The 26,275-nt window shown below is 38.0% G+C and overlaps 1 protein-coding gene across 7 annotated transcripts in view; it reads right to left on the reverse strand.

Moving 5' to 3' along the window:
- The window catches only part of nrxn2a (neurexin 2a), a 516,409-nt gene that overhangs the window by 263,854 nt on the left and 226,280 nt on the right, over positions 1–26,275 (reverse strand). For all 7 annotated transcript variants that reach the window (XM_048167611.1, XM_048167610.1, XM_048167609.1 and 4 more), the window contains 2 exons: positions 24,788–25,169; positions 14,648–14,838 (listed from right to left, as the gene is read on the reverse strand). In XM_048167611.1, coding sequence (XP_048023568.1) covers positions 14,648–14,838; positions 24,788–25,169 — 573 coding nt within the window. The remainder of the gene's footprint in view (positions 1–14,647; positions 14,839–24,787; positions 25,170–26,275) is intronic.

Consider the following 26,275-nt stretch of genomic DNA (forward strand, 5'->3'; position numbering starts at 1 on the left):
GGATACTGATTACATAATCATAGACATTTTACAATTCAATGCAATAGGTGTTACTGGCTTCTAAAGCACTGAACATCAAAGTGCATTCAGCACACAAACCATTTTTCACAAAAGGTCTATTAATATTATTGTTCCGGTGAGTCTGAGCTGTAACTCCTAATCAAGACTTCAAGAGGACTAATCTACAATCGATGCACTGCATGCAGTACTTTTCATGAAGTGGGTACAAAATATGGCCTGAAACTCTTAAAAATAAAGACTTTTTTTTCCCTTTGAGACAAATGGTCTGTGAAAGGAGGTGCTTAACCTTCAGGAAATGTTCACAGTCAACCTCTAGAGGTCAAACTAAATATTATATGAGATATTTTAATCCATTCATTCATATTTTATTCATTTTATATGAGCTTTGCATTTTTTGAAACCATGTTACCAAAATTTGTAACGTCTAAAAATGTATCATGGAGTTTGACTAAGATGAATGGGGATACTAATGAACAGTTTTCAACAAGGACAATAGACCTCCTTTTTTTAAATAAATAAAGACATATAAATATATATACTGCTCAAAAAAATTTAAGGAACACTTTGAAAACACATCAGATCTCAATGGGGAAAGAACGAAAGGATGCCACATTGTTTGATGGAAATGAAAATTATCAACCTACAGAGGACTGAATTCAAAGACACGCCGGAAATCAAAGTGAACAAATGATGCAGCAGGCTAGTCAATTTTGCTGAAATTTCATTGCAGCAACTCAAAATGGTACTCAGTAGTTTGTATGGCCCCCACGTGCTTGTATGCATGCCTGCCAACATCGGGGAATGATCCTAATAAGATGATGGGTATTTCCTCCCAGATCTGGACCAGGGCATCACTGAGCGCCTGGACAGTCTAAGGTGCAACTTGGCAGCGTCGGATGGACCGAAACATAATGTCCCAGAGGTGTTCTATTGGATTTAGGTCAGGCGAGCATGGGGGCCATTCAATGGAATCAATTCCTTCATCCTCCAGGAACTGCCTGCATACTCTCGCCACATGAGGCCAGGCACTGTCGTGCAACAGGAGGAACTCAGGACCCACTGCACCAGGGTAGGGTCTGACAATGTGTCCAAGGATTTCATCCCGATACGTAATGGCACTCAGGGTGCCATTGTCTAGCCTGTAGAGGTCTGTGCGTCCCTCCATGGATATGCCTCCCCAGACCATCACTGACCCACCACCAAACTCGTCATGCTGAACGATGTTACAGGCAGCATAACGTTCTCCACGGCTTCTCCGGACCTTTTCACGTCTGTCATGTGCTCAGGGTGGACCTGCTCTCATCTGTGAAAAGCACACGGCGCCAGTGGTGGACCTGCCAATTCTGGTGTTCAATGGCAAATGTCAATCGAGCTCCACGGTGATGGGCAGTGAGCACAGGGCCCACTAGAGGATGTCGGGCCCTCAGGCCACCCTCATGAAGTCTGTTTCTGATTGTGTGGTCAGAGACATTCACATCAGTGGCCTGCTGGAGGTCATTTTGTAGGGCTCTGGCAGTGCTCATCCTGTTCCTCCTTGCACAAAGGAGCAGATACCGGTCCTGCTGATGGGGTATGGACCTTCTATGGCCCTGTCCAGCTCTTCTAGAGTAACTGCCTGTCTCCTGGAATCTCCTCCATGCTCTTAAATCTGTGCTGGGAGACACAGCAAAACTTCTGGCAATGGCACATATTGATGTGCCATCCTGGTGGATTTGGACTGCCTTTGCAATCTCTGTAGGATCCAGGTATCGCCTCAAGCAACCAGTAGTGAAACTGACCCTAGCCAAATGCAAAAACTAGTGAAAAACAGTCAGAAAAGATGAGTAGGGAAAAAAATTTCAGTGGCCTCCACCTGTAAAACCATTCCTGTTTTGGGGGTCGTCTCATTATTGCCCATCTGATTAAAAAGTGTTCCTTTAAGGGGAGACACTACAGGCAAAAACACAGTTTTTTTCAGGCACCTGTCAATTTTGAGATTTTGCACTTTTTGGCTTTTCATAAAGTGTTTTTTCAGATTGGTGGAAAGAAAACATCCAAAATACACTTTTAAGTGTATATTTTATAGCACTTTATCTATTTGCGTCTAAAGATTCCAATTACAGTAAATATCTTTAAAGGCCATTTTCTCAAAATGAGTTTTTTCTCCTGTTCTGAGTCAGAAATCTCCACTTCAGCAGAACTTACATACACCAAACTTTACAGTTTTATTCCTATCTATATTCTGAAGGTTTTTACAGAGGGATTTGTTGATATATAATTTGCCTGATTTTATACAACATTTTATTCCTAATAAAATGGTGAAAATGAATTTTTTTTTCTGGCTGTTGATAGTATTTTCTGATTTATGGAGTGATAAAAAGAGATATCCAAAATTCTCTCTGTAAAAACCTTTGAATTTAATATGTCCAAAAAAAATTTAATGAGAATTTTGAACCTGACGTCATCCAACATTCAGATTTTTGTTCTAGAAATGTATGCAAATTAGTGCATATTTAATTAGATAACGCCTCATTTGCATATTTAAACATAACATTTTAGAAAACTGTTTGCAATTTTTAATGTAATCAATCACATGGGGTAGTATAGTGATATCTATTAGTTTTTTTTTTTTTACCCTATTCACCTGAGGAGTCTCGCCTTAATTTTTTTGAGTAGTGTATAAACTACAGTGGAATTGCTATGGGTTGCACATTTATTAAAGGATTAGTTCACTTTCAAATGAAAATTTCCTGATAATTTACTCACTCCAATGTCATCCAAGATGTCTGAAGAAAGAAGGACATGGACATCTTGGATGACATGGGGGTGAGTAAATTATCAGGAAATTTTCATTTGAAAGTGAATTAATCCTTTAAATAAATCATTTGATTATATTAATTATTGATTGATTACATTTATTTGACTCCAATACTTAAAAAATGGTTATGGAACATCAAAGTGCACTGCACTGCTTTTTCCCCAAAGTAGAAACCAGAAAGGAATGCTCAAGGAGAGAAAATCTGAACCAGTCGAAGGCTCAATGGAGCACATGGGCTAAACCAATAGGGCAAGGCTCCAAAAAAAAACAAATAAAAACTTCCCTTCCCTTAAATTTACAGATGTTATGCCTGTGCCAGCTCATCTTCACAATAAATCCCAGCTCACAGCACAGAATCCAGCGCCGCTCTCAGAAGAAAAGCTCAGTCTGCTTCACACAGAATAGCCCATGCATGGTTATTAGCTCTGTATGTCTCAGTGTTATGCAAAGACTATTAAGCAGACTTCAATCACAATATTCAATTATACACCCAATAGTTTTTTTCATTAGTCATTCAATGGATGGCTGGGCAGCAGGAGAGCGGAGCTTCTTTTGTGGACGAGAGGGAGGAAAATCAATTGCTCTCATATGAAGGAACTGCAGGGAGATTGTAAAAATGACATCTCCAGTCATGCGTCTCTTTTGAGTAATGACGAAGCAATATCCCTGCTGGATAAATATGGAAGACAGGGAAAAGCAAAAAAAAGAAAAAGAAAAAAAGAAACACATTTGGCTGTGCTCCATGACCAGTGGCCAAACCAGTGGATTAAAGCTCCTATAAATGCTCTCATAACGCACTGTACTGCCAAGGCCTAAAAGTTTCCCTTCATGCCAAGTTCTTTAACATCATCTCTACATTTGGGGATCTAGGGAAAGGTGTTCTAGAGAAAGTTGATCTAGGGAAAGGTGTCACAATTGTATCATAATGACTCCTAGTATATACAGTGGAAGGAAGTAATCATTAGTGCTGTGTGCTTCGGGATAGACCACTATTAGTAACAAACACCAAAGTATGCTGTATTAAAGGATTAGTTAACTTTAAAATAAAAATACCCCATGATTTACTCACCCTCAAGCCATCCTAGGTGTATATGACTTTCTTCTTTCAGATGAATACAATCGGAGTTACAGTATATTAAAGGTGCCCTAGAACTTTTTTTTAAAAGATGTAATAAAAGTCTAAGGTGTCCCCTGAATGTGTCTGTGAAGTTTCAGCTCAAAATAGCCCATAGATTTTTTTTTTATTCATTTTTTTAACTGCCTATTTTGGGGCATCATTATAAATGAGCCGATTCAGTGTGTGTGGCCCTTTTAAATCTCGTGCTCCACGCCCCAAGAGCTTGCGCTTTTCGCTATTGTCCTTGCTTGCTTACCTAGTCTGATGATTCAGCTGTGCAGATCCAGACGTGTAATCCCTTTCATAATGTTGGGAACATGGGCTGGCATATGCAAATATTGGGGCGTACACCCCGACTGTTACGTAACAGTCCGTGTTATGTTGAGATTCGCCTGTTCTTCGGAGGTCTTTTAAACAAATGAGATTTATATAAGGAGGAGGAAACAATGGAGTTTGAGACTCACTGTATGTCTTTTCCATGTACTGAACTCTTGTTATTTAACTATGCCAAGGTAAATTCAAATTTTGAATCAAGGGCACCTTTAATAATCACCCTGATGCTCCAAAGTAATGGCAGTGCATGGAAACCGCCTGTTTTAAATTCAAAAAAGTGCATTCATCCATCATAAACATACTCCAAAGGCCTTCTGAAGTAAAGCGATGTGTTTATGTGAGAAAAATATCCATATTTAATACGTTATAAAGTAAAACAAATAGCTTCCGCCAGACCGCCTTCCGTATATACGAAAAAAGTAGGGGTGTCCTCGACTACGGATTTACATAGTCGAATCCGATTCGAATCAGATTGCCTATATTCGACTGATAGTCGAATCATATATGTTGGGGTTGGGGGGGGAGCTTGAAAAACAGCAATTCATTTGAGCTTGAAAAACAGCAGTCCACTAGAGAGTGCGCACGGACTTTGAAAGGGCCGCGCGCTGAACTGTGCACGACATGGAGCGGGACACGGAAAATGAATAGCCTACCCGCGGGCGCGGCTTAAGACAACTTTTATTTTCTTTCACACACAGCACAGAGAAATGTCTTTTTAATAAACCGACCAAACTGCCTGTCAAGTGATAGACGAAACTGACAATGATTTAATCTTTTTTAAAGAAATGAAAGGCAATGTGGATAAACATTCACAGCCACGATGTACAGAACACCACACAAAGATATAGAAGAAAACAAATAAAAACATTTTGGATCAATAAACCTTAAAATATATATAAAAATAACTGTAGAAAAGCCACACTGCAGATATACATTTCATATGTCGGCAAATCAAATTACATCGGCTAAACTGTCTGTGCAAGCAAGCTTTAACTCTACAGCGCAACATTGATGCACCAAAAAATGTAATTCATTTAATAAAAAAAATATAATTATTTTTTTTTATCAAACATTAATTTACAGAATTGAATTAGAACAGAAATATGATCGAGTCAAACTGCAAAATGCCTGAAGTGCAGGGGAACATATATTCAAAACACAAGCCACAAATAATTAAATTAGATAACCCAGAGTGATCAATAAATAAATTAAAATTAAAGAAATTATTAAAATAACGAAAGTATAGCCAGAATTGTCAACTTTGTCTTTTTAACTGCAGAGACAATAAACGCTGAACTGGAGTGGCAGTCTTTTCAGCTAAACATTCAAAAATCAAATTACATCCGTCTAAAATAGTTTGAAATCACTTGTAGCTACCCTACCTGATTGAGAGAAAAAAATCCAGTCTTTCACGCGATCTGCCTGTGTCCGTTTGAGTCTTTTCTAATAGCGCGCGATAGTCAGCTCGTTGGCCGGCAGAAGCGCGGCGCAGTGTTTGTCATTGTTGAGTTCTAGGACATGAGCTGTTGGCACAACTTGCATCATACGTTTTTTGGATCATATTTTACCATTTCAAAGTGCATCCAATTGTACACTTTATCCAAGACATTGTTAAAGATTTAATCCCTGCCGCAAAGATGCTCCTCTACCGGTCACAGATCATGGAAGTGAAACTTAACAGGGGTGGTTGGATTTATTCACGCACATTAAAAATATTTATTAAAAGCTTCTTTCTTTTCACATTTTTATTTATGGTATTAACATAGTAGGCTGTATATTAACCTATTGGGAAAGAACCAGTATGTCTATGTAAAATCAGATATTGAGCACCCCCATATCTCTTCTCGTAACACCTCTGCGAAGATTCGACTGTGAGATTGGTAGTCGAATCAGGCTCCTCCTATCGAAGATTCGAATCGTCGACTATTCAGGGTCACCCCTAGAAAAAAGCATAACTGACGCAACGTTGTTTCATAAGTTGAATGCGGAAGGCGTAGGATGTAGCGTAAGCGTTTTGAACAGCGAGAGGCGTTACACTTTCTTCTTAAGTTGAATACGGAAGGCGGTCTGGCGGAAGCTAGTTATTTTACATTATAACGTGTTAAATATGGATATTTTTCTTATACAAACTTGCTTCAGAAGGCCTTTATTAACCCCACAGAGCCGTGTGAAGTACATTTATGATGGATGGATGCAATTTTTGAATTTCAAATAGGTGGTTTTCATGCACTGCCATTATAAAGATAAAGGAGAATCAGGGTGATTATTAATTTAACTCAGATTGTATTCATCTGAAAGAAGAAAGTCATATACACTTAGGATGGCTTGAGGGTGAGTAAATCATGCAGTAATTTTCATTTCAAAGTGAACTAATCCTTTAAATGAGTATGAAGTAATTATGTACCATTTATGCTACAAACACAAATGATATGCCAAAGCATGCACCATGAAGAGATATTGAGGTACTGAGAGAGTGCCATTACGTTTCTAAGCGTAGAATTAACATAGAAACATTAGGCTAGATGATGCTAGGATGTTTTCCAGAATGTTGTTCGCTACAGTGTTGTGTTTTGTACAGGTGGTTGCTTCCTTACCCAAATGAAGAGTCTCAATGATATTCTGGTCTTTAGATGTGGCTTGGATCTCTCCTTCGAACAGTCAGTGCAAGCTTGCCAGGCCAAAACTGTGTCTAATTGCTTAGAAAAGTAATAGAACACCTCTCTTTAAAAAGCTGCAAGATTTAAGGTATAATTTGTTCAAAGTTTACTACTAATGCCAAGTTCTCACCATGATATAAAAATGTGTGTGTGTTAAGGAAATCTTTGCCTCGACTGAACTGGCCACCAACAGCTCATTAATAAACTCACTGACATTCGCATTTCATAGCAACACCTGGATTTTCCTCACGCCAAGGGGAACAGGAAAGCAATTCAATTCCAAGTCAATAAAACACATTTTCAGAAAACATTTACAGGGGCTGGATCGCAGTTCCTTGAGGAAGAAAAAAAACGTAATTATCGGACAACGTGGAAAGTAGCTTGTCACGAGCGCTCTCTCCACATATGCTCATTTCAACACACATAACGGGTCATGCATCACTTTCCACTGGCTCCCTCACAGAAAACACCACCACATTTCAGCACCTTGCCGTCTGAGGATGTTCATTTTACACTTCACAGAAGAGCACTGGACCCTGGGGATTGTTATGCCACTCTCTATTCTCTCCAGCATAATTGCTTGAACAATTACAACTGACACATGCTGCGAAGTTGCTCTTTTGATGTTTAAAGGACTTGTTCTGGAGCAGCCAAATAAAAAAGACCTTGGAGCCTGACAGCAGGAGCTTGCACTTTATGGCCTTATTTGATTTGGCCAACATTCAGCATGTTGACGTACAATTAGATTTTTTTTTGTTCTGGAGAGTTTGTAGCTTTAAACCTTAAAACCGAGAGAGGACCAGGCCTGGACTTTATGTTATGTTTTATTATGTTTGTGTGGCCGGCAGACGTCCGCGAGGGTCTGCCGGCATTACTTTCGTTTTTGTTCTTTGTTTATTTTGAATTAAAAGTTACGTTGAATGTTCGCCGGTTCCCGCCTCCTTCTTCCCACATTTACGAACTGTGTTACAGCGTCCTTTGTTGGCAAACCCTATTTACGCTAGCTCCACCCACCAATATCTGGTTGGGCCACTGAAGTTTTAAAAAAGATGCACAGAGTTCAACATCTTCAGTGGCGCAGCAGTGGCGAGTAAGGCTGGCAGACCCGGCCTTTAACGCGATCGACGCATTTATTTTTAATAAAAATGAAAATAATGTTTTAAAAGTGGAAATAAACTGTGAACAAGTGTTTAATAATATTAAATGTGTTTATTGGCTAGAGTTAGGGGAAGGTGTAGGGAGGGTTTTTATTCTCCCAATAAGGCAGCATCCATTTAATAATTTTAATAAATATAATCATTTACACTCAGTGATGTTATTGCATCCTGCTGATGTACAAAACTACTGTGGTGCAAATAGTATCTGCCAATATAAAGTATAGATAGCATAATTACTATTTACTCTTATTGCAAAGAAGTGATACTTTTACATGGTGTAAATAGAATATATCGCTATTTTCACCTAGTGTAAAAAGCATATCGCTAAAAAAAATCCTGCTATTGTCACTTAGTGTACATAGAATATATTGCTATTTTAACTTAGTGTAAATAGAGTGCCTCAGGGATGATGCATTTTTGTAGGCAAAACCCGGAAGCGAGTTAGCATTTTTGGACTTCCGGTTCCAACGCTGTAAAGTCTGGGTTTTTTTAATGGGTTTTTGCTAAATTGCCTGAAATAAGGTCTGTGGTTAACAAAGCCTCTAAATACTTTCACGTTTTGATCTATGATATAAAACACACCAGTTATAACCCACTTGTGATTTTTTTAACTTTTACTGTGTCTTAAAATCGGCGGTTGCTAACAAATTGCTAAAAGGGACTACTTCCTTTGGCGGGGACTTTAGACGTCATCATTAAAAACGGGACATTTGGACAGCATTTCTCATGAAAAATTGGATAAGTATTCATACACAGCGCATATCATAATCAGCGAGCATGTTTTTAAATAAAGTTGTTTTTTAAATAAAGTTTGAGGAAGCTTGATGGTGGTGATGTTCATCCGTGACCATGGTGTGCTGCAGTCCGTTTATAGCCTACTGTTAGCCTTTTATATCTGACGACTTTATTTAGGCTTCAAAATCTATAAATGTTGTGTTCACTTGTAAAGATGATCTTGATAGACAAAACGTGTAAGTGTCATAACCCTTTGTTAAACACAGCTTATTTTCTGCGATTTTCCAAAAGTCTATGGGAAAAATGCATAGGCTTTCAATCGAGGGAACCCGTGCGCCGCTAACTTCCGGGTTGGCCTACAAAAACGCGTCATCCCTGGGGCACTCTATAGCATCTATCATTAGGGAAATATGCTATTTTCACTTAGTGTTTGAATACTTAGTGTATATATATGTGTTTGAATTTGGCATAAACAACGGTCAGAGGCATTGAAAAACAGAGATGTGATGCTCCCATAGAGTTCGATAGGAATTGAGGAATGTGGAAGTAAGGCGTGTTGTGGGATGAAAAATAGTTCCAACACAATAATTCCAGCATTGAACTCCATTCATTTCAGTGTTTCTCAAGCACACTTACTGGTAAGTTGATGAAATTATTGCATTTTAACACATTAGTTCATTATTTTATTTTATGTAGCTGTGTTATAGTTAATGTTTATCCTCAGATAACAGATAGTTTCAGTTAGCTTACATAAGCAACACTTTAATAGCTAACATAACCACCAGATGCCAGTTGTCATATTTAAACACTTGTTAGTCTTTCTGCCATCCTTCTCTCCCTGCAGGAGGTTGAATGAGTTCTATAAAAAACAAGAAAAAACATATCTTGTCTAGCCCCTCATTAGTTATGATTAGAGTTGTCAAAAGTACCTACTTCGATACCAAGTCAGTACTGAAATTTTAAAAATGTGACACTTTCATAAACGATTCATAAACACCTCTGATTGGTCATTGTGTTCACGTGCTCATCGGATATGTCTGTCATTGTCTTCAATGACCAATGCTTCACAAATTTTGTAAATAGTCATCAATGACGCTCTTCATCGAGCGCTTGCACAGATACACACGGGAACGTTTGAAAGCAGGCGTCTATCACGGACCAGTCAGCTGATAGATGCCTGCTTTCAAATGCTCCCGCTTTCAAATTCAAACACTTCCTTGTGCTTTCGAACGCTCCCGTGCTTTGATCAACGTAGCCAATCACAGAAATATTTGATAGTGTCTAAATATATATTCAAATGCAAAAACCTAAAAAAGAAAATTATGATCAGCAATACTCTTTTGAGCGACTAGACCTACAGCCATGTATATAGATGTAAATTTATTAAAGAGCCATACAGGCTTGCATTACAATTTAAAAACCTTTTCTCTACTTTAACCTTAAATACTGCACTAATTGTAATATAAATAATAAAAAAAATGAGAAAATATATATTTTAAATGGCCATTAATGGATCGTAATTATTGCACAAATATCATTTAGTTAAAAAAATAAATAAAAGATTAAATATTACTGAAATAAAATATAGAACATTTATTATATTTAATTAATAGAACCAAAGTAAGAGTGTGACACATGAATAACTGAGGCTTAAAGGGTTAGTTCACCCAAAAATGAAAATTCTGTCATTTATTACTCACCCTCATGCCGTTCCACACCCGTAAGACCTTTGTTAATCTTCAGAACACAAATTAAGATATTTTAGTTGAAATCCAATAACTTCGTGAGGCCTCCATACAGAGCAATGGACACTTCCTCTCTCAAGATCCATTAATGTACTAAAAACATATTTAAATCGGTTCATGTGAGTACAGTGGTTCAATATTAATATTATAAAGCGACGAGAATATTTTTGGAGCGCCAAAAAAAACCCAACTAAATAACGACTGATTTAGTGATGGCCGATTTCAAAACACTGCTTCATGAAGCTTCGGAGCATAATGAATCAGTGTGTCGAATCTGCTGTTCGGAGCGCCAAAGTCACGTGATTTCAGCCGTTGGCAGTTTGACACGCGATCTGAATCATGATTCGATACACTGATTCATTTATGCTCCGATGCTTCCTGAAGCATTGTTTTGAAATCGGCCATCACTAAATAAGTCGTTATTTTGTTTTTTTGGCGCTCCAAAAATATTCTCGTTGCTTTATAATATTAATATTGAACCACTGTACTCACATGAACTGATTTCAATATGTTTTTAGTACCTTTATGGATCTTGAGAGAGGAAGTGTCCATTGCTCCCTATATGGAGGCCTCATGGAGCTATCGGATTTCAACTAAAATATCTTAATTTGTGTTCTCAAGATTAACGAAAGTCTTACGGGTGTGGAACGGCATGAGGGTAAGTAATAAATGACCGAATTTTTATTTTTGGGTGAACTAACCCTTTAAATACAAGACAAACATATTGTTGTCTCTCCATCACTCCCCAGAATAAAATGCTACTGTAAATGTCATCAACGTAGTAATCAATACTCATTATGCTTTAAAATTTACCAGAAATTGCTGCAAATATAGTGAAGCTGCCGTCTATCCTTCTCAAAAGACAGTGCAGATTTGTTTGGAACTATTGAGAGCTCATAAACCATGTGACTGCGTGGCCGTGAGATCAAAAATTGTCGCAGCTCTCTCTTTCAGCGGCTCTGATCTGCAGGGGTTCTTTCTATGACATTTCCTGTTTTGTGTTTTTTTTTTCTTTCCTTTATGTTCATTGTACCACACAACTTGAAAACAATATTTAGAAACTAAACGCATGCTAATTATAGAAAAGGTATATTCAAGTCACTGAATAAATAAGTACAAAATATGACAACAAATTATCATATGATTGACCCATAAGAAAACGCACTAAATGTAAATGCTAAAATCTGGCATCTTCATGTTTCTCGACAAAACCAGAATGCATAAAGCATCTGATTATAAGACATTTTTTCTCCTTCTGCTGGCACAACACAGTCATAAATATACTGTACCTGTCAAAAGTTTTAAAAACATTTATTTTTTTTATGTTTTTGAAAGAAGTCTCTCCAAGGCTGTTTTTATTTAATCAAAAATACAGTGAAAACTGAAAGAAAACTGGAGTAATGATGCTGAAAATCCAGCTTTGTCATCACTGGAATAAATTACATTTTTAAATGTATTAAAATAGAAAATATTATTTTAAGTAAGTAATAATACTGCAGGTGAAATATTCTTAGCATAAGAGACTTCTTTCAAAAACATTTTTTTTTTTTCTCCAAAGTTTAGACAGGTACTGTAACTATACTAATTTCATTTACTTGGTTCCAATCTACCACATTACTAGCCAATCGGCAGAGAAAAGCGGCAGACTCTGAGAGAAAAAAAAAAAAAAACACACAACCAATTCTCCTTACATCTACTTGCTCAGTGGTTAGATTATGTGGTCTTGACAAACAAAGTGGGTTCTGTTTTCTTTATGTGAACTCGTCTCAGCTTTCTACAAGTGTCGACTAAGACACAAAACTAAGGACTGCCTGCCAAGATTTCTACTAAGATGCCAGTTAAAACTCAGAATAGTGAAAAGCCTAAGATATTGCTATGCCAACCACTGCTGATGTCTTTTCAATCAAAATCTTTCATTTCAACACACACAAGGAAAGAACTAAATATACATGAGATTCATATTCGTACATTTTATGTGAAATAGAATTTTGTTTTTGTGCCCAGAGTCAAGCAACACCTGCTTAAGATAGCAAAAGCAGGTTTGAAAGCACTAAACATTATGCAAAGTCAGTGGTGTGTTGTTGTTGTTTTTTCTCTTTCCCCTGTAGGCGCTGCTCTTTGTTCTTCTAATTACAGCCGAAACAGTGAAAAACGATAGCAAAAGTAAGAAGTACTGGAAGGTAGATTTCAGAAGCAACATGATTTAAACAAGGAGCTGGGAGCTGTGTAAATACCCATCAGGAGAGATACTCATTAAAGTTGAATGCAAGAGTTTGAAATCAAACCCAAGATGAGCGTAAAACTGCAAATATGTATCTAAGTGTACTTAAGAAAGATATAATATTCGTAAGACTTGAGCCTAAACAACCAAAGTGAGTGTAATGATGGATGAAAGATCTATTATACTGAATACCAGAAGATTGAAAATATTTCTTAGAGAACAAAGGGAAGTTGCTTGTACAACCCATATTCCAGGGGCTGTCAATCTTTTTCTGACCCAGGGTCCCTCAAAGACCCTCCAATATAAAAATGCTCAATATATTTATATAATATACTGTATCTTATGATGTTGTTTCTTTCTTTCAAAAATAAACCTGTATTTTTTAAGTTAAAATAAATTATAATATATTTTATTTAAATTGTAATAAATCTAAAGAACTGATACAGAAGAATTTATTGTTCAGATTTTTTAAAGAATATATTTTTAAACATTTCTATGTTTTATATAATGTCCTTAAAAAGGTTAGTTTACCCAAAATGAAAATTCTGTCATTAATTACTCACCCTCATATCGTTCCACACCTTTAAGACCTTCGTTCATCTTCGGAACACAAATTAAGATATTTTTGATGAAATCCGAGAGGTATATGACTTATAACCAATATAACCACCACTTTCAAGGTCCAGAAAGGTACCAAAGACATGGTTTAAACAGTCGACCGCAGTGGTTCAACCTTAATGTTATGAAGCGACAAGAATACTTTTTGTGCAAAAATAATGATTTTATTCAACAATTTTTCCTCTTCCCTGTCACAGCGAACACATTGCAGTGCTTCTGTGTTTACGTCCGAACGCGGGCTCAGTATTGGCCAAGGCTGAGTTCAAGTGACCACAATGACACATGGGTGTGATGCTAATGCAGGAGCCAGCCAATAATGAGACTGAAGGAAAAATTGTTGAATAAAGTCGTTATTTTTGTTTTGTTCTTGTGCACAAAAAGTATTCTCGTCACTTCATAACATTAAGGTTTAACCACTGCAGTCACATTGACTTTTTTAACAATGTCTTTAATACCTTTCTGGACCTTGAAAGTGGTGGTTATATTGCTGTCTATGGACAAGTCATATACCTCTTGTATTTCATCAAAAATATCTTCCGAAGATGAACGAAGGTCTTACAGGTGTGGAACGACATGAGGGTGAGTAATTAATGAAAGAATTTTCATTTTTGGGTGAACTAACCCTTTAAAGCTATTAGTATCTTGATGGGCATAGACAATTTATAACATGGTTAAGGGTGGTTGCTAAGGCGTAGCTAAATATTTGGTGTTCTGACTGGTTGTTAGGGCGTTGCTAACAAAAATGAGGCTGTGAAGTACAAATAGGCAGTTTACAAAGAGATAGTTCACCCAAAAATAAAATGTCAGTCCCACACTCATGCCATTCCAAAAGTATATGTAAACTTTTTCCAGTTTTTTCTTGTCATTCCAAATGTACATGCAAACTTTTTTCCTGTGAAATACAAAAGAAGATATTTTGAAGAATGCTGGTAACCATATTGTTACAGTTAGTTTCCACTGAGGTTCATTTTATGGACATAAAACACTGAAAGCAAGTCATACAGGTTTGTAGTGAAATAAGAATGAACAAATGATAACAGAATATTCATTTTTGGGTCAACTACCCATTTAAGTTGTACTATTACATAACTGTGTGCATATCACCAACAAAACCCAAAAAAAGTTTTACATTTTAAGTCAAAAAAAAAAAAAAAATTATTCAAGGCATCTCAAATATGAATATGCTTTGACTAACTAAGGTACATGGTAAAGGATTCTGAAAAGTGTAGATATAGAGGGGAAATACCTTTGAGGTCCAGGTTGCGGGCTCCATTGGAGTGCTGCGTGACCGTGCGGGAGTCGATCTTGAGCGTGTGCACGTTGTTGTCATCGCGGGACACCATCACATTGTGCCACTGGTTGTCATTGAGCGGCTTTTCTGAGTTGCCCTTCATGAGCGACGGCCCATTGCCCAAGTCAAAAACATAATGGATGTACCTGCAATACATCAGTTCCCCTGTCAATCACAAAGCCCAGTGGAATCAGGCAACCCTCTTTAGGATGACAATACTGCCTTTCTGCTTCCAAATCAATATCTGTAATAGGGCTTGAAATACTGGCACAAACAAGACTTCCACCCTGTCAGATGCTCTGTGTGCAACCACAGTAAACAGTTTACAGTCTTCAGCAAAGTGTCCCTTATGCTGCCTTCACGTGCTATTGTGCACACTTATGAAGTCGTGATTACGAGCTCATCGCATTCAAGTTTCGAAATGGGAGGGCATTCATGTTCAAATTTTTACCTAGGAAACTTGTATTTATGATAATTCTGAGAGCATGTGAAGGCAGCATCATATCATAATAAACATTATTTATTGCTTTGAAATTATTTATGTGTAGATTTCAATTCACATTTTACTTTCTTTTTTTATATTTAGACTTTATACACACATTTGTCAGTGATAAATGCGCTTTGGCTGATAACTAGTATGCCAATATTAGTTGAGCACAATATATCGCTACCATGTCAGTTATCAGCCAATAGAGTGCAAAATGCTCTGGAAGTAAAAACTAAGTAAAAACTGCATTCATTTTCTCAATAGAGAATCTGATCTTTAGCAATAATCACAGCATAGGCTCTTTGGAAAAATGTGTCTTTACCTACATTTTTGCAGCTTAAATTACTAGTGGCAGCAAAACAGCAACACAACTGATTTATAAACAAATATTTTTTTGATGTCTGTATCACATAACCAGCTCCATATGTATGGCTTTTCTGACATAGTGAACATGAACATTCTGTTTTGTATAATTTGGTTTTGTTTTCACGCTGTCTGCTTAGTTCCTGTTTGCTTGTGTTCTTATTAGTCTCCTTGGTTACTCATTAGCCTTTTGTTTGTTACCATGGTTACTCATTGGTTCCCTCTTTTGCTCCATCTGTGTACATCCAATCATCTTTGTTTACTCTTAGTATTTATATGCCTGTGTTTCAGTTCTCCATGGTCGGTTCTTAACATGCAAGCTTAGTTTGGTTATGGTAAATCTTATATTAATAAAGTTTATTGTATTTATCTTCTTCATCCTGCTCCTTATCTACACCACACTTTGCAAGACGTGACAGAAGAACTGACCACAACAGAAAACGTCTGGATTACAGTAAGGAGGGAATGTAGATGTATGTTGGAACTGACCGAAGAATTGGGGATCGCTTTGTAAGACCAATCTACTTTGAGTGTAACTAAAACAAGCCAATGCACATTGGCATGCGATAATTGCATCCAGCTGCTCTGCATATTTGCTTTTCCACTGAGGAGCCGAGCTAGTGACTCGGCCGTACAGCTGAGGTACAGCAAATGTGGCGATGGGACGTACGTCTCCGTTCCCTCCTTCAGGGAGTGAAAGTTACATATGTAACTGAGACGCTCCCTTTCAGTCGGTCTCGTTCGACGTACGAATTGGGGATATCTACCAACACGCCACTGCTGCTGGCCTTTTCAGCACTCTGCTTGAGACTCCTGGTCCGCCCCCAACTTTTGGAGCAGAAAGTCAGGGCTCTAAGCAGAGAAGGTCAGTCACTGCTCTTCCGCAAGACCCACCCAGGTCTCAAATCAGATGGATCACCTGGGATGGAGTCGCCACTCTCCCTGAAGCACAAGCTGTCGTGAGACATATGTCAAAATATTTCCAACATATGTCAAACATGACCGAATGAAAGGGAACATGGATATTTCAGCGACATTTATTGCCCAAGCCAAGAAGATTTGCCTTTTATGGAATACTATCTTTGTTGTTACCAGCTCACCAGGCGAACTGCATTTGATGAAAAGACGCTGAAATCCCTTTATTGGATCGGGTGAACTATCACAGCCCTCTAGACCTACCAGACAGACCAGCAGTGAAGCCATCTTCAGATGTCTGAAGAGTGCTTACCCTCACTCAGCACCACCCTTTACATCATCAAGCCCAGAGACCAGCTAGCCTTTAACCTGCACCATGGATTTGAAGCCAGAGCCCACAGCAGACAGGGAGCTCAATTCTGCCACGATGAATGAGCCAGTACCAGAGGAGAGGAGCCATTGTCCCAGAGCCAGAGCACCACAGTGAGTCTGACCAAGTATGTGAGCCAGCTTTAACCTCCATGTTAGAGGGAGTATTAGTGGAGCTGGATACAGAGGAATGGCTGATGACTGGGAAATGGAGGTAGTGCTTCCCACCCCTGCACATCCACGAACCTTCTTCACCACTAGTCCCTTCCAGCACCGATGTACGTTCGTCACCGCTGTTCCTGCCCAGCTCTGAATATTCTGTGCCTTCTTTGCCACTGGTCCATGTAAAGCCTGTTTCATTGCCTTGTGTCAAGTCTGTGTCTTTTTCACTGTCCCCACCCAGCCTCCTTCAACAGCCTCCTCTGCATGATTCAGCCAGTCTGTCAGCCCTGCCTCCACTAGTTCCCTTCAGCCCCTCGTCTTCTCCTCTAACGCAATGCTGTGGATAAGGCTCAGGTCTTCCGGTCTCCCGCTTTGCCCAGTCAAGTGGATCCCATGGCACCGACTCCAGCATCTGTGCCCATCACTCCACCTCAGCCTTTCCACCTGTTGGCTCCTCTCTCTCTTGGCTCCACCAGAGGCCATCATCCTCACGGCTCCACTGGACTCCCTTGTCGCTCCGGCTACGGCTGGGTCAGACATTACTCTGCCTGCACTTCGTCCCGCCACCCCTTCGGCTCCAGCGGGCTCTGCCTTCCCTCTGGCTCTGCCTTGGTCCTGAGTCACACCGGCTCCTTCTCAGTCCTCTGGAACTCTGGCTCCACCTCGGACGCTTCTCAGTCCCATCTGTTCTCCCATCTGTGTCTTACCTACACTACACCTTGCAAGATGTGACAGAGTCACAATTAAAGAGCTCAAATACTTGTAGAAGCAAGGTACAATGGTATGGTTGCTTCAGCAATTGGTTATCTCATCTCACATTTGCTTTTATTAATACTATTGGTTAAGTACGCTTTAAAAATCGGCTCGGTTATCCACGCACGGCACGCACTTGCACCGCGGCTCATCCCAAATCTGAAGACGCATCTATAATATGGTTTGTTGAAAACAACGTGCAAAACAGACAGACGGATTCGGCTAATGTATGTTTCAGTCGATGGATACGCATTCTGGTTTCCCCATACATTACAAAAGCGATGATCAAAAGAACATGGACAAAACGGTCACTCGTTGTAAACAAATGTTCAATGATGTGCCGAAAGCTCTAAGACCATCATCACACGGGTGTTTATAGCGCGCGAGTGCAGGTGAAGCCTGAACATCTCACGTTGCTATCTGTGTTTAAACTAAATTCATTTAAACCTTGCCAATTTAAACATTCATCCGTAAGACGTGAAAGAGATCTCGAGCAAATTCTCTTTCAAGTCTTGCACCTAAATGGACAAATTAACACAAAAATTATGTCAACATGCCCATCAGAGCGAGTATCCTAACAAAAATAGTAGGTTATGTCTTAAGAGAAAAATGAGACAGAAAACACATGTGTATCAGTATCAGTGTACTGGATCTTTGAATTATGTCTTAAAGGGACAGCAGTCTAATATTCCTGTTCTATGTGTTTTAATGTTAATCAAACGACAAAGGATGAAGAAATCACTCTTGACTGAATAGCTTTTGTAACTTCAATAATGTTTCAACTTTAATTATTCAAAGAAGTTTATATGAAGTGTTATTTTATATTTGATTACTTTATTCAATTTCTGTACCTAAAAGATTATATATACCTGAAAAACCTGTAAAGAATTGTTTATTTTATTTGTATCTTGTAGCTCGCATGTATATATTTGTGCTGTTTTTTGTAGTTAGATTATTTGTTTTCATTTTCTTTATCTTTATTTGACAATTGTCCTATTTTTTACTGAACATAGCACATACCAAACTGTACCAAAACCGTGACCCTAAAACCGTGATACTAAACGAACCGTGAGAAATCTGAACCATTCCACCCCTACTATCGGTTAGGTTCATGTTATTTTCAAAGGCAATAGAGCATTAACTCTTAGTGGCGCTAACAGACATTTAATTTCCAAACTGCCACAATTTGTACAAACACCAATGTAATAAATTAACAATTATCTGTTGAATATAAAAGTGTTGCAAAATGTGCAAAAAAAAAAAAAACAACGCAATATGATTTTTCAGAAATGTCTCCACAGGCAAGTTTTATCAATGAACCTAGGTTGGATAATCTACAAATCTTTCAAGAAAGACCTACCATAAGCTTTGGTTTGTTGAGCAGTGAAATATGCCTTATGAGAAATCATCTTTTATCATAGAATTGAGACTTTAAGCAACAGCTCAATAGTGACTGCAGCAGTAGTTCAATCCCTCATAAAACACTGTCTCTTACCTTTTTTCCACTTTTCAAATACATTTTTTCTTCCAGTTGAAAGATATAATACTGTGATTCATCTCTGAACTGTTTATGTGGCTTAGAACTGAATTGTCTGAAATGTCTAAATGTGAAAAAAACTTTGCAGTCGTGGTCGATACTGGCAAGTTCGTGGAGATATACAGTGCATAATATTTATTCAAACTATAAACATTAGATTTTGCAAACGCTAGTAGTTGCTCTCAGTTCATGCATCAAAATACTGGAGAGAGAGCACACTCATTAGCGCTCTCTCATTTCACATGCTTGTGCAGACTCTGGTGAGAGGCAAGGCCACCTGCTGTCTAATTGCTTACTGAATGACTGGCTTTCTGGACCACTGCGGCTAAGGAAGTTAAACATCTGAGCCACCTTCCCCCTCTTTCACTATTCATTTTTGCCCAATGGAATAAAATGTATAGAGCAAATCAGGTTGTTGTACCTGCTATGTTTGGCATTAGCAGTCTGATTGAACTGAGAAATCTTTTACTAGGCTGGTGGGAAAAATATCTGATCCGAGACTGCGGATCTCCCACGTGGCGGCTTTGGTATGTGGGCTGAGAACAGAGCGAGCTGCCAATAAATAGAATACCGTTAATCAAATAACACTTACATTACATGTGATTAAAAGTTGCTCTTTTTTCATCAAGATCACCAGTGCTTACTTTATCTTTCTGAAATGGATTTCCACTTTTCTCGTGAGCTGATTACAGTATCCAAGGCTAAGAATAGCAATCCACGCAATCATTCCCCTGAAATCGCTCTTGATTGACAAGCAGACACAGTTGTCTCAGAGTCATGCGCTTAAACGTCAAAGAATAGCTCACGGTGAGCAGATTCCTAGCAGATACTGATCAGTATTTACGCATAACCAAAAGCAACTCGTGCAGAATTTGTTTAAATTTAAATATGGCCCCTATCCTGTGGTGATTCATCAAGCGATTCTCCTCCTCCTTGTACCTTTAACTAAATGCCAAGGAGACAAATGTGCGAATCTTATAATGCGACTTGACTCACCCTCCCACGGCTATGATTCACATCCAAGTAATGTCGCTTAACTAATCGCAAACTTAACCGCGCTGTTTAGCGTGGCGGCTTAACTTCATCTGGATGTCTCTCATATTCTAATGTGTTAAACTAGCTGCTTACATGTGATCCCTCAAATATCTGCTGTCTTCTGGGAGTTTCTGCAATATCATCTGCATCTCACTCTTCTACAGAAACAACTGTGTGTTAGTTCTGTCAGAATAGGCCTTTGAGCTTCAACTCTCTCGGGACTGATGTTTGTATGCTGAAGGATGGTATCGCCAACAATCTGTGTAATGTACTGAAGATGAACTTTGAGCTGTCAGTGGGAATGTCTCAGTATTCATATTTATAATATCATATGGGTGGTAGAGTATAAGAAAAGACTTGTTTACCACCTCAAGGGCTCTCTCTTCCTTTCAGTGGTTCCTATAGAATCACACTCACCCTCCAAAGGGTTTAAAACCATAATTGAACTAAAAATTACAATCCTAATTTGGTAACAAACAGTACTGCAATATTTTAAAGACTGAACTAATTTGTTGACTTTTTTTATTATTGTAAATAATATTAAATTATTTGGTCACTTTATATTAGGGTCCAATTCTCACTATTAACTAACTATTAACTAAACTTTTGTCTCAAACTCCTAATTACTGTTTATTAATAGTTGGTAAGGTAGTGTTACGTTTAGGTATCTGGTAGGATTAAAGAATGTAGAATATGGTCATGCAGAATAAGCCATTAATATGTGATTAATAAGTACTAATAAACTAATAGTACTAATTTTGACGGACAGGATAGTAAAAATTCCGTCATAACCAAGTATTACCAGTCATTTTAATTTTTAGATTTTAATGATAATAAGATGTTTAATAGTTTCTTTTTTACATCCATATTTTCATTTTTATTCACGATCTTGCAGGATAAGCAAACGGGCCTAGGCTATGCATTTATTTACATTATGAAAAGAAAGCTGAACAAAGGCTGTGCGTCACTTTTCAGTTTTCATCTTGAACAGTTGTCGCGGATTGTGAGCGATCATCCCATCCCTTCCTCTTTACTACTTTACAGAACGAAATAAACATGAATGAACATCAGAAAATATGTTGCAAGATACAGTAGCTTACCAAAATCTGTATCACGTCCTAATCAGTTCAATCAATGTCACGTAATATTATACCTCAGAAAAGCCATTCGTTGACCATAAACTTGATAGTCAGCAGGAAAAAATAACAAAACAAACCATTTAAAACAAAACGAACTGGAATAGAAACTTAATTATTAAAGTATAAGTATTATAACTTTATTATTATAAAATGGACTTAAATTGGGTGCTTGCTTGTGTGTAATCAAACGCATCGTTTTCATTTTAATCTGGAGACTGAACTCGACGGATGGCCTTCAGATTTTTCCATCACTGCAAAAAAAATTCCATCAATGACTGAACATTTTCGGTTAACGCAACCTCTGGTGGTATCATAACAAAGTGGAAGCAATTGGGAGCAACAGCAACTCAGCCACGAAGTGGTAGGCCACGTAAAATCACAAAGCGGGGTCAGTGGTTGCTGAGGCGCAGAGTGCGCAGAAGTCGCCAACTTTCTGCAGAGTCAATAGCTACAGACCTCCAAACTTCATGTGGCCTTCAGATTAGCTCAAGAACAGTGTGTAGAACTTCATGGAATGGGTTTCCATGGCCGAGCAGCTGCATCCAAGCCTTACATCACCAAGTGCAATGCAAAGCGTCGGATGCAGTGGTGTAAAGCACGCCACATGAGACGTGTTCTCTGGAGTGACGAATCACGCTTCTCTGTCTGGCAATCCAATGGACAAGCCTGGGTTTGGCAGTTGCCAGGAGAATGGTACTTGCCTGACTGTATTGTGCCAAGTGTAAAGTTTGATGGAGGGGGATTATGGTGTGGGCTTGTTTTTCAGGGGTTGGGCTTGGCCCCTTAGTTACAGTGAAAGGAACTCTTAATGCTTCAGCATACCAACACATTTTGGACAATTTCATGCTCCCAACTTTTTGGGAACAGTTTGGGGATGGCCCCTTCCTGTTCCACATGACTGCGCACCAGTGCACAAAGCAAGGTCCATAAAGACATGGAGGAGCGAGTTTGGTGTGGAGGAACTTGACTGGCCTGCACAGAGTCCTGACCTCAACCCGATAGAACACCTTTGGGATGAATTAGAGCGGAGACTGTGAGTCAGGCCTTCTCGCCAACATCACTACCTGACCTCACAAATGCGCTTCTAGAAGAATGGTCAGAAATTCCCATAAACACACTCCTAAACCTTGTGGAAAGCCTTCCCAGAAGAGTTGAGGCTGTTATAGCTGCAAAGGGTGGGTCAACTCCATATTAAACCCTACGGACTAAGACTGAGATGTCATTAAAGTTCATGTGCACGTAAAGGCAGGCGTCCCAGAACTTTTGACAACATAGTGTATGTAAATATTTATAACTGCACATTGTTATACAACATATTTCAGTACTGTATAAGTTCAAGACATTTTGAGTGCAGTGGTTCAGTAAGTAAGTCAGATTCAGTGAAGGATTCATCAGACAGATTCAAGCTCTGTTCCAAAATCTATTGAACCATCTTGCTGCATAATGCCTACATAGACTTTTGCCTTCTAAGGCAGCATGCTCACTGAAACACTCCACACTGGAAACTTAACTCATTTTCAACAGAGTTTGACTAACAGCACACACTAATAAACATAAAAATACATAGCACACACAAATGCTGGGTTAAAGACTTTTTATTTGCATTTGGCCAAAACATGGAGTCTTAGTCGGCAGCATAATTAAGATGCCTGCCTTTTGGAAAAGGCTTAGCTTCTGAGCACGTATGATGCCTTCAAACGCGGCTCACTAGTTTTTGGAACAAAGCCCGTTTTTTTTTTTTTGGGGGGGGGGGGGGGGGGTCATTAAACAAGCCAACTTCTAAGAGTCATTTGTTCCTGATTCAGAATTCACTAGTCATGCTGTATGTTCTTGAGCACAGCCAACAAAGATCACACAATATGAAGAAGTGTTGTCTTCCAATACACCGTCTATTTTCATCACATTCAAATGAGACTGCAAGCTTACAACTCAGAGAATAATATAATTTCCTTTACTGTAGTGCTGTAGAATAGTTCAGGAAACTCTGCTTTCAGCTAAGGTCTCTTTCTCGCCGTCTCTCAGGCCTCAGGCTTTTCATCACATATAGCTCTTCTAAGGCTTAACTTTATATTGCACTATAATTTCATCTCTCTCTCTATTCTCCATCAGGTAGTTTTCAGCATTATTATCATTTCATAATACCCTGCCTATTTCTGAAATTTCTAGGTCCTTATTTGTGCAGCAATGTTAAGAAATCTTCTATTCTCATCTCTTCTTTATAGTTCCCATCTTAACTTCATAGTTTAATTAAATGGCTTTTATTAATATGATTTTAATGCTTAATGCTGTTTTCTCTAGCAATACGAGCATGGACAATAGTGATGCACTCCTCTGACTAAGCCATAAAGCCCTTTAATAATGACCAGATTTTATTCAATGATCTTTTACTCAGATTGGTAATTCTATTGGTAAATTTTATTCTCAGCAGCAGAGGGTGGAGTCAAATGCTGTGTCCTACAGTTTTGCTATTTAAAATGTCCCCATGAAATCAATTGATATTCATAATTTCGTAACACTTTATTTTACAGTGCTGTAGTTACACATTACTACATGTACTTACCATAGTAATAACAGTAAATTATGCATAATTACAAGTAACTAACCCTAAACCAAACCCTAACCCTAAGTATAACTCTATAGTAAGTAGTTCATTAATAATACTCAGAACTTATTTGACTAATTACAATGCAACTACGGCACTGTAAAATTGTATTTTCTAAGCACAATTCTTATTGAAATAGAAAGGTTGGGGAAAATGTTTTCATTTTTTAATGCAGGAGGAGGGGCTTTTCACTCAAAATCACATTTGATTGGACAAAAATATGTGTAGTGCAAGATGTGTCATCAATATTTTTGATACATTTTCACAGTACCAAAAAGACTGTACATCAGTGTTATTTTTAACTAAAATTAAAACTATTAAAAACTATTTTCATTAAATGAAATGAAGCTGAAATAAAATAAAATATAAGATAAAAATAAAAAAGTAAATAAAATTAAACAAAACTTAGAAATGTTTCCTTGGCAACTAACAAAGCTAAAACTGATATAAATAAAGCTAACAAAAAGAATAAAACAAACTAAAATTAAAATGAAATCTCAAAATATTAAAACAAAAGCTATTACAAAATATGAATAAATATTATAATAGTATATAATTACTACAAAATAAATTCTAAATCTGTATATCTGCTAAAAGGGATTTTTGACAATTAAATAATGCCACAAAATTGAATTTTATTTTAATAGGGTCTTTAAAAATGTAGGGTAAGTCATTCAAACTTTGGTGCAGAATTATAATCACAACTTCATTTTTATTTTGTTCACCAACTCACCCCTTCACAAGCTCAATCACGATAAAGTCACTGCCGTCTCCAGAGTTAAACAGCATCAGACCATCGGGGCTGGTGGTCTTGAACTGGAAGAAGAGGTGCATGGAGGCGTAAGCTTGCAGGGTGGACAGCGCCACATAACTGGCTCGATTCCGGAAGCTGACCGGATCGGCCACGATGCGGCGCATGCCGAAGCGGGCATTGAGCTCGCAGTAGGAGATGTCACCATTCTTGCACTGGTCTAGGTACGGCATGCCATTGAAAGAGAGGCCCTGCAGGTGGCCGATGAAGTTGGAAGGCATGACTGAGATAAAGCGCCGCTCAGTCATGATGCCCGTCTCTATGTGGTGGAACTCCAGCTGCGTGTGTGCTCCGCTCATCTGGCCTGTGGCGGAACCAAACACGCTCGATTAGTCAGGTCTGGGAACTGATGATATGAGGGAATGGCGTGCTGCCTGAGCCCATCCCAAGGCAAGTACAGCTTTTGATGTTCAATTCAGAGTTGGATGTGCTGTAACGCTGAACTTGCAATGTGCAAGATGAATCTTAACCTGAAAAACTATTCTATATATAATCTTTCAGTTGTCACCACAATGACAAATAAATAAATAAAACATGCTGCCCTAACTAGGTACAATGTTTTAAGTGTCAAGTCTATGCATACTGAATGTGAAAATCCAAAGATAACTTTCTATAAGGAACGTACTGAAATTTAAGTCATTATTCACTGAAAATATTGAATCGTTCATTGTGAACAAACTATTCTTTTGAGTCACACTTTCTCATGATTTGGTTCACAAAAGCAGTCTGAATGATTCATACACAAATTAGAAACAATCGAATTCAAGGTCCTACTTTACATTAAGTGGCCTTAACTACTATGCACATTTAAATTAATCATTTGATACAACGCACATATTGTGTACATATATGTTTTTGCATTATACTATTATTTTAAAAAATACCTGCATGTAATTAAATCTGCAATTAATTTCCGTAATTACATTTATAATTACACTGTTGACCCATCCCTTACACCTTAACCCACCCCAGTGGTTCGCTGCAGAAAAAGAATGATGGTCAAAATGTCTGAGATAGCGTTTAACCAATTACTTTAATGGATCACACACATGCTTAGGATATAGTAAGAATGTTTATGTGCACATTAAAAGATTATTTTCAGACTAAAGAAAAATGTTTTCTTTCTTTTTTAAATTGCATGTAATGTGCATTCTGTATCATATGTACACTTCAAAAATTTGGGGTCGGTGAGATTTTTTAATGTTTATGAAAGAAGTTTTTTATGATCACCAGGGGTGCATTTAATCAAAAACAGAATTACAATATATACTGTATATATGTATATATATATATATATATATATATATATATATATATATATATATATATATATATATATATATAAAATTTATCAATGTTGAAACTATTGTGCTGCTTAGTAGACTTTGATAGGATTATATCAGGATTCTT

This window comes from Megalobrama amblycephala, linkage group LG18 (assembly GCF_018812025.1).
Source record: "Megalobrama amblycephala isolate DHTTF-2021 linkage group LG18, ASM1881202v1, whole genome shotgun sequence".
In the NCBI taxonomy this organism is placed as follows: domain Eukaryota; kingdom Metazoa; phylum Chordata; class Actinopteri; order Cypriniformes; family Xenocyprididae; genus Megalobrama; species Megalobrama amblycephala.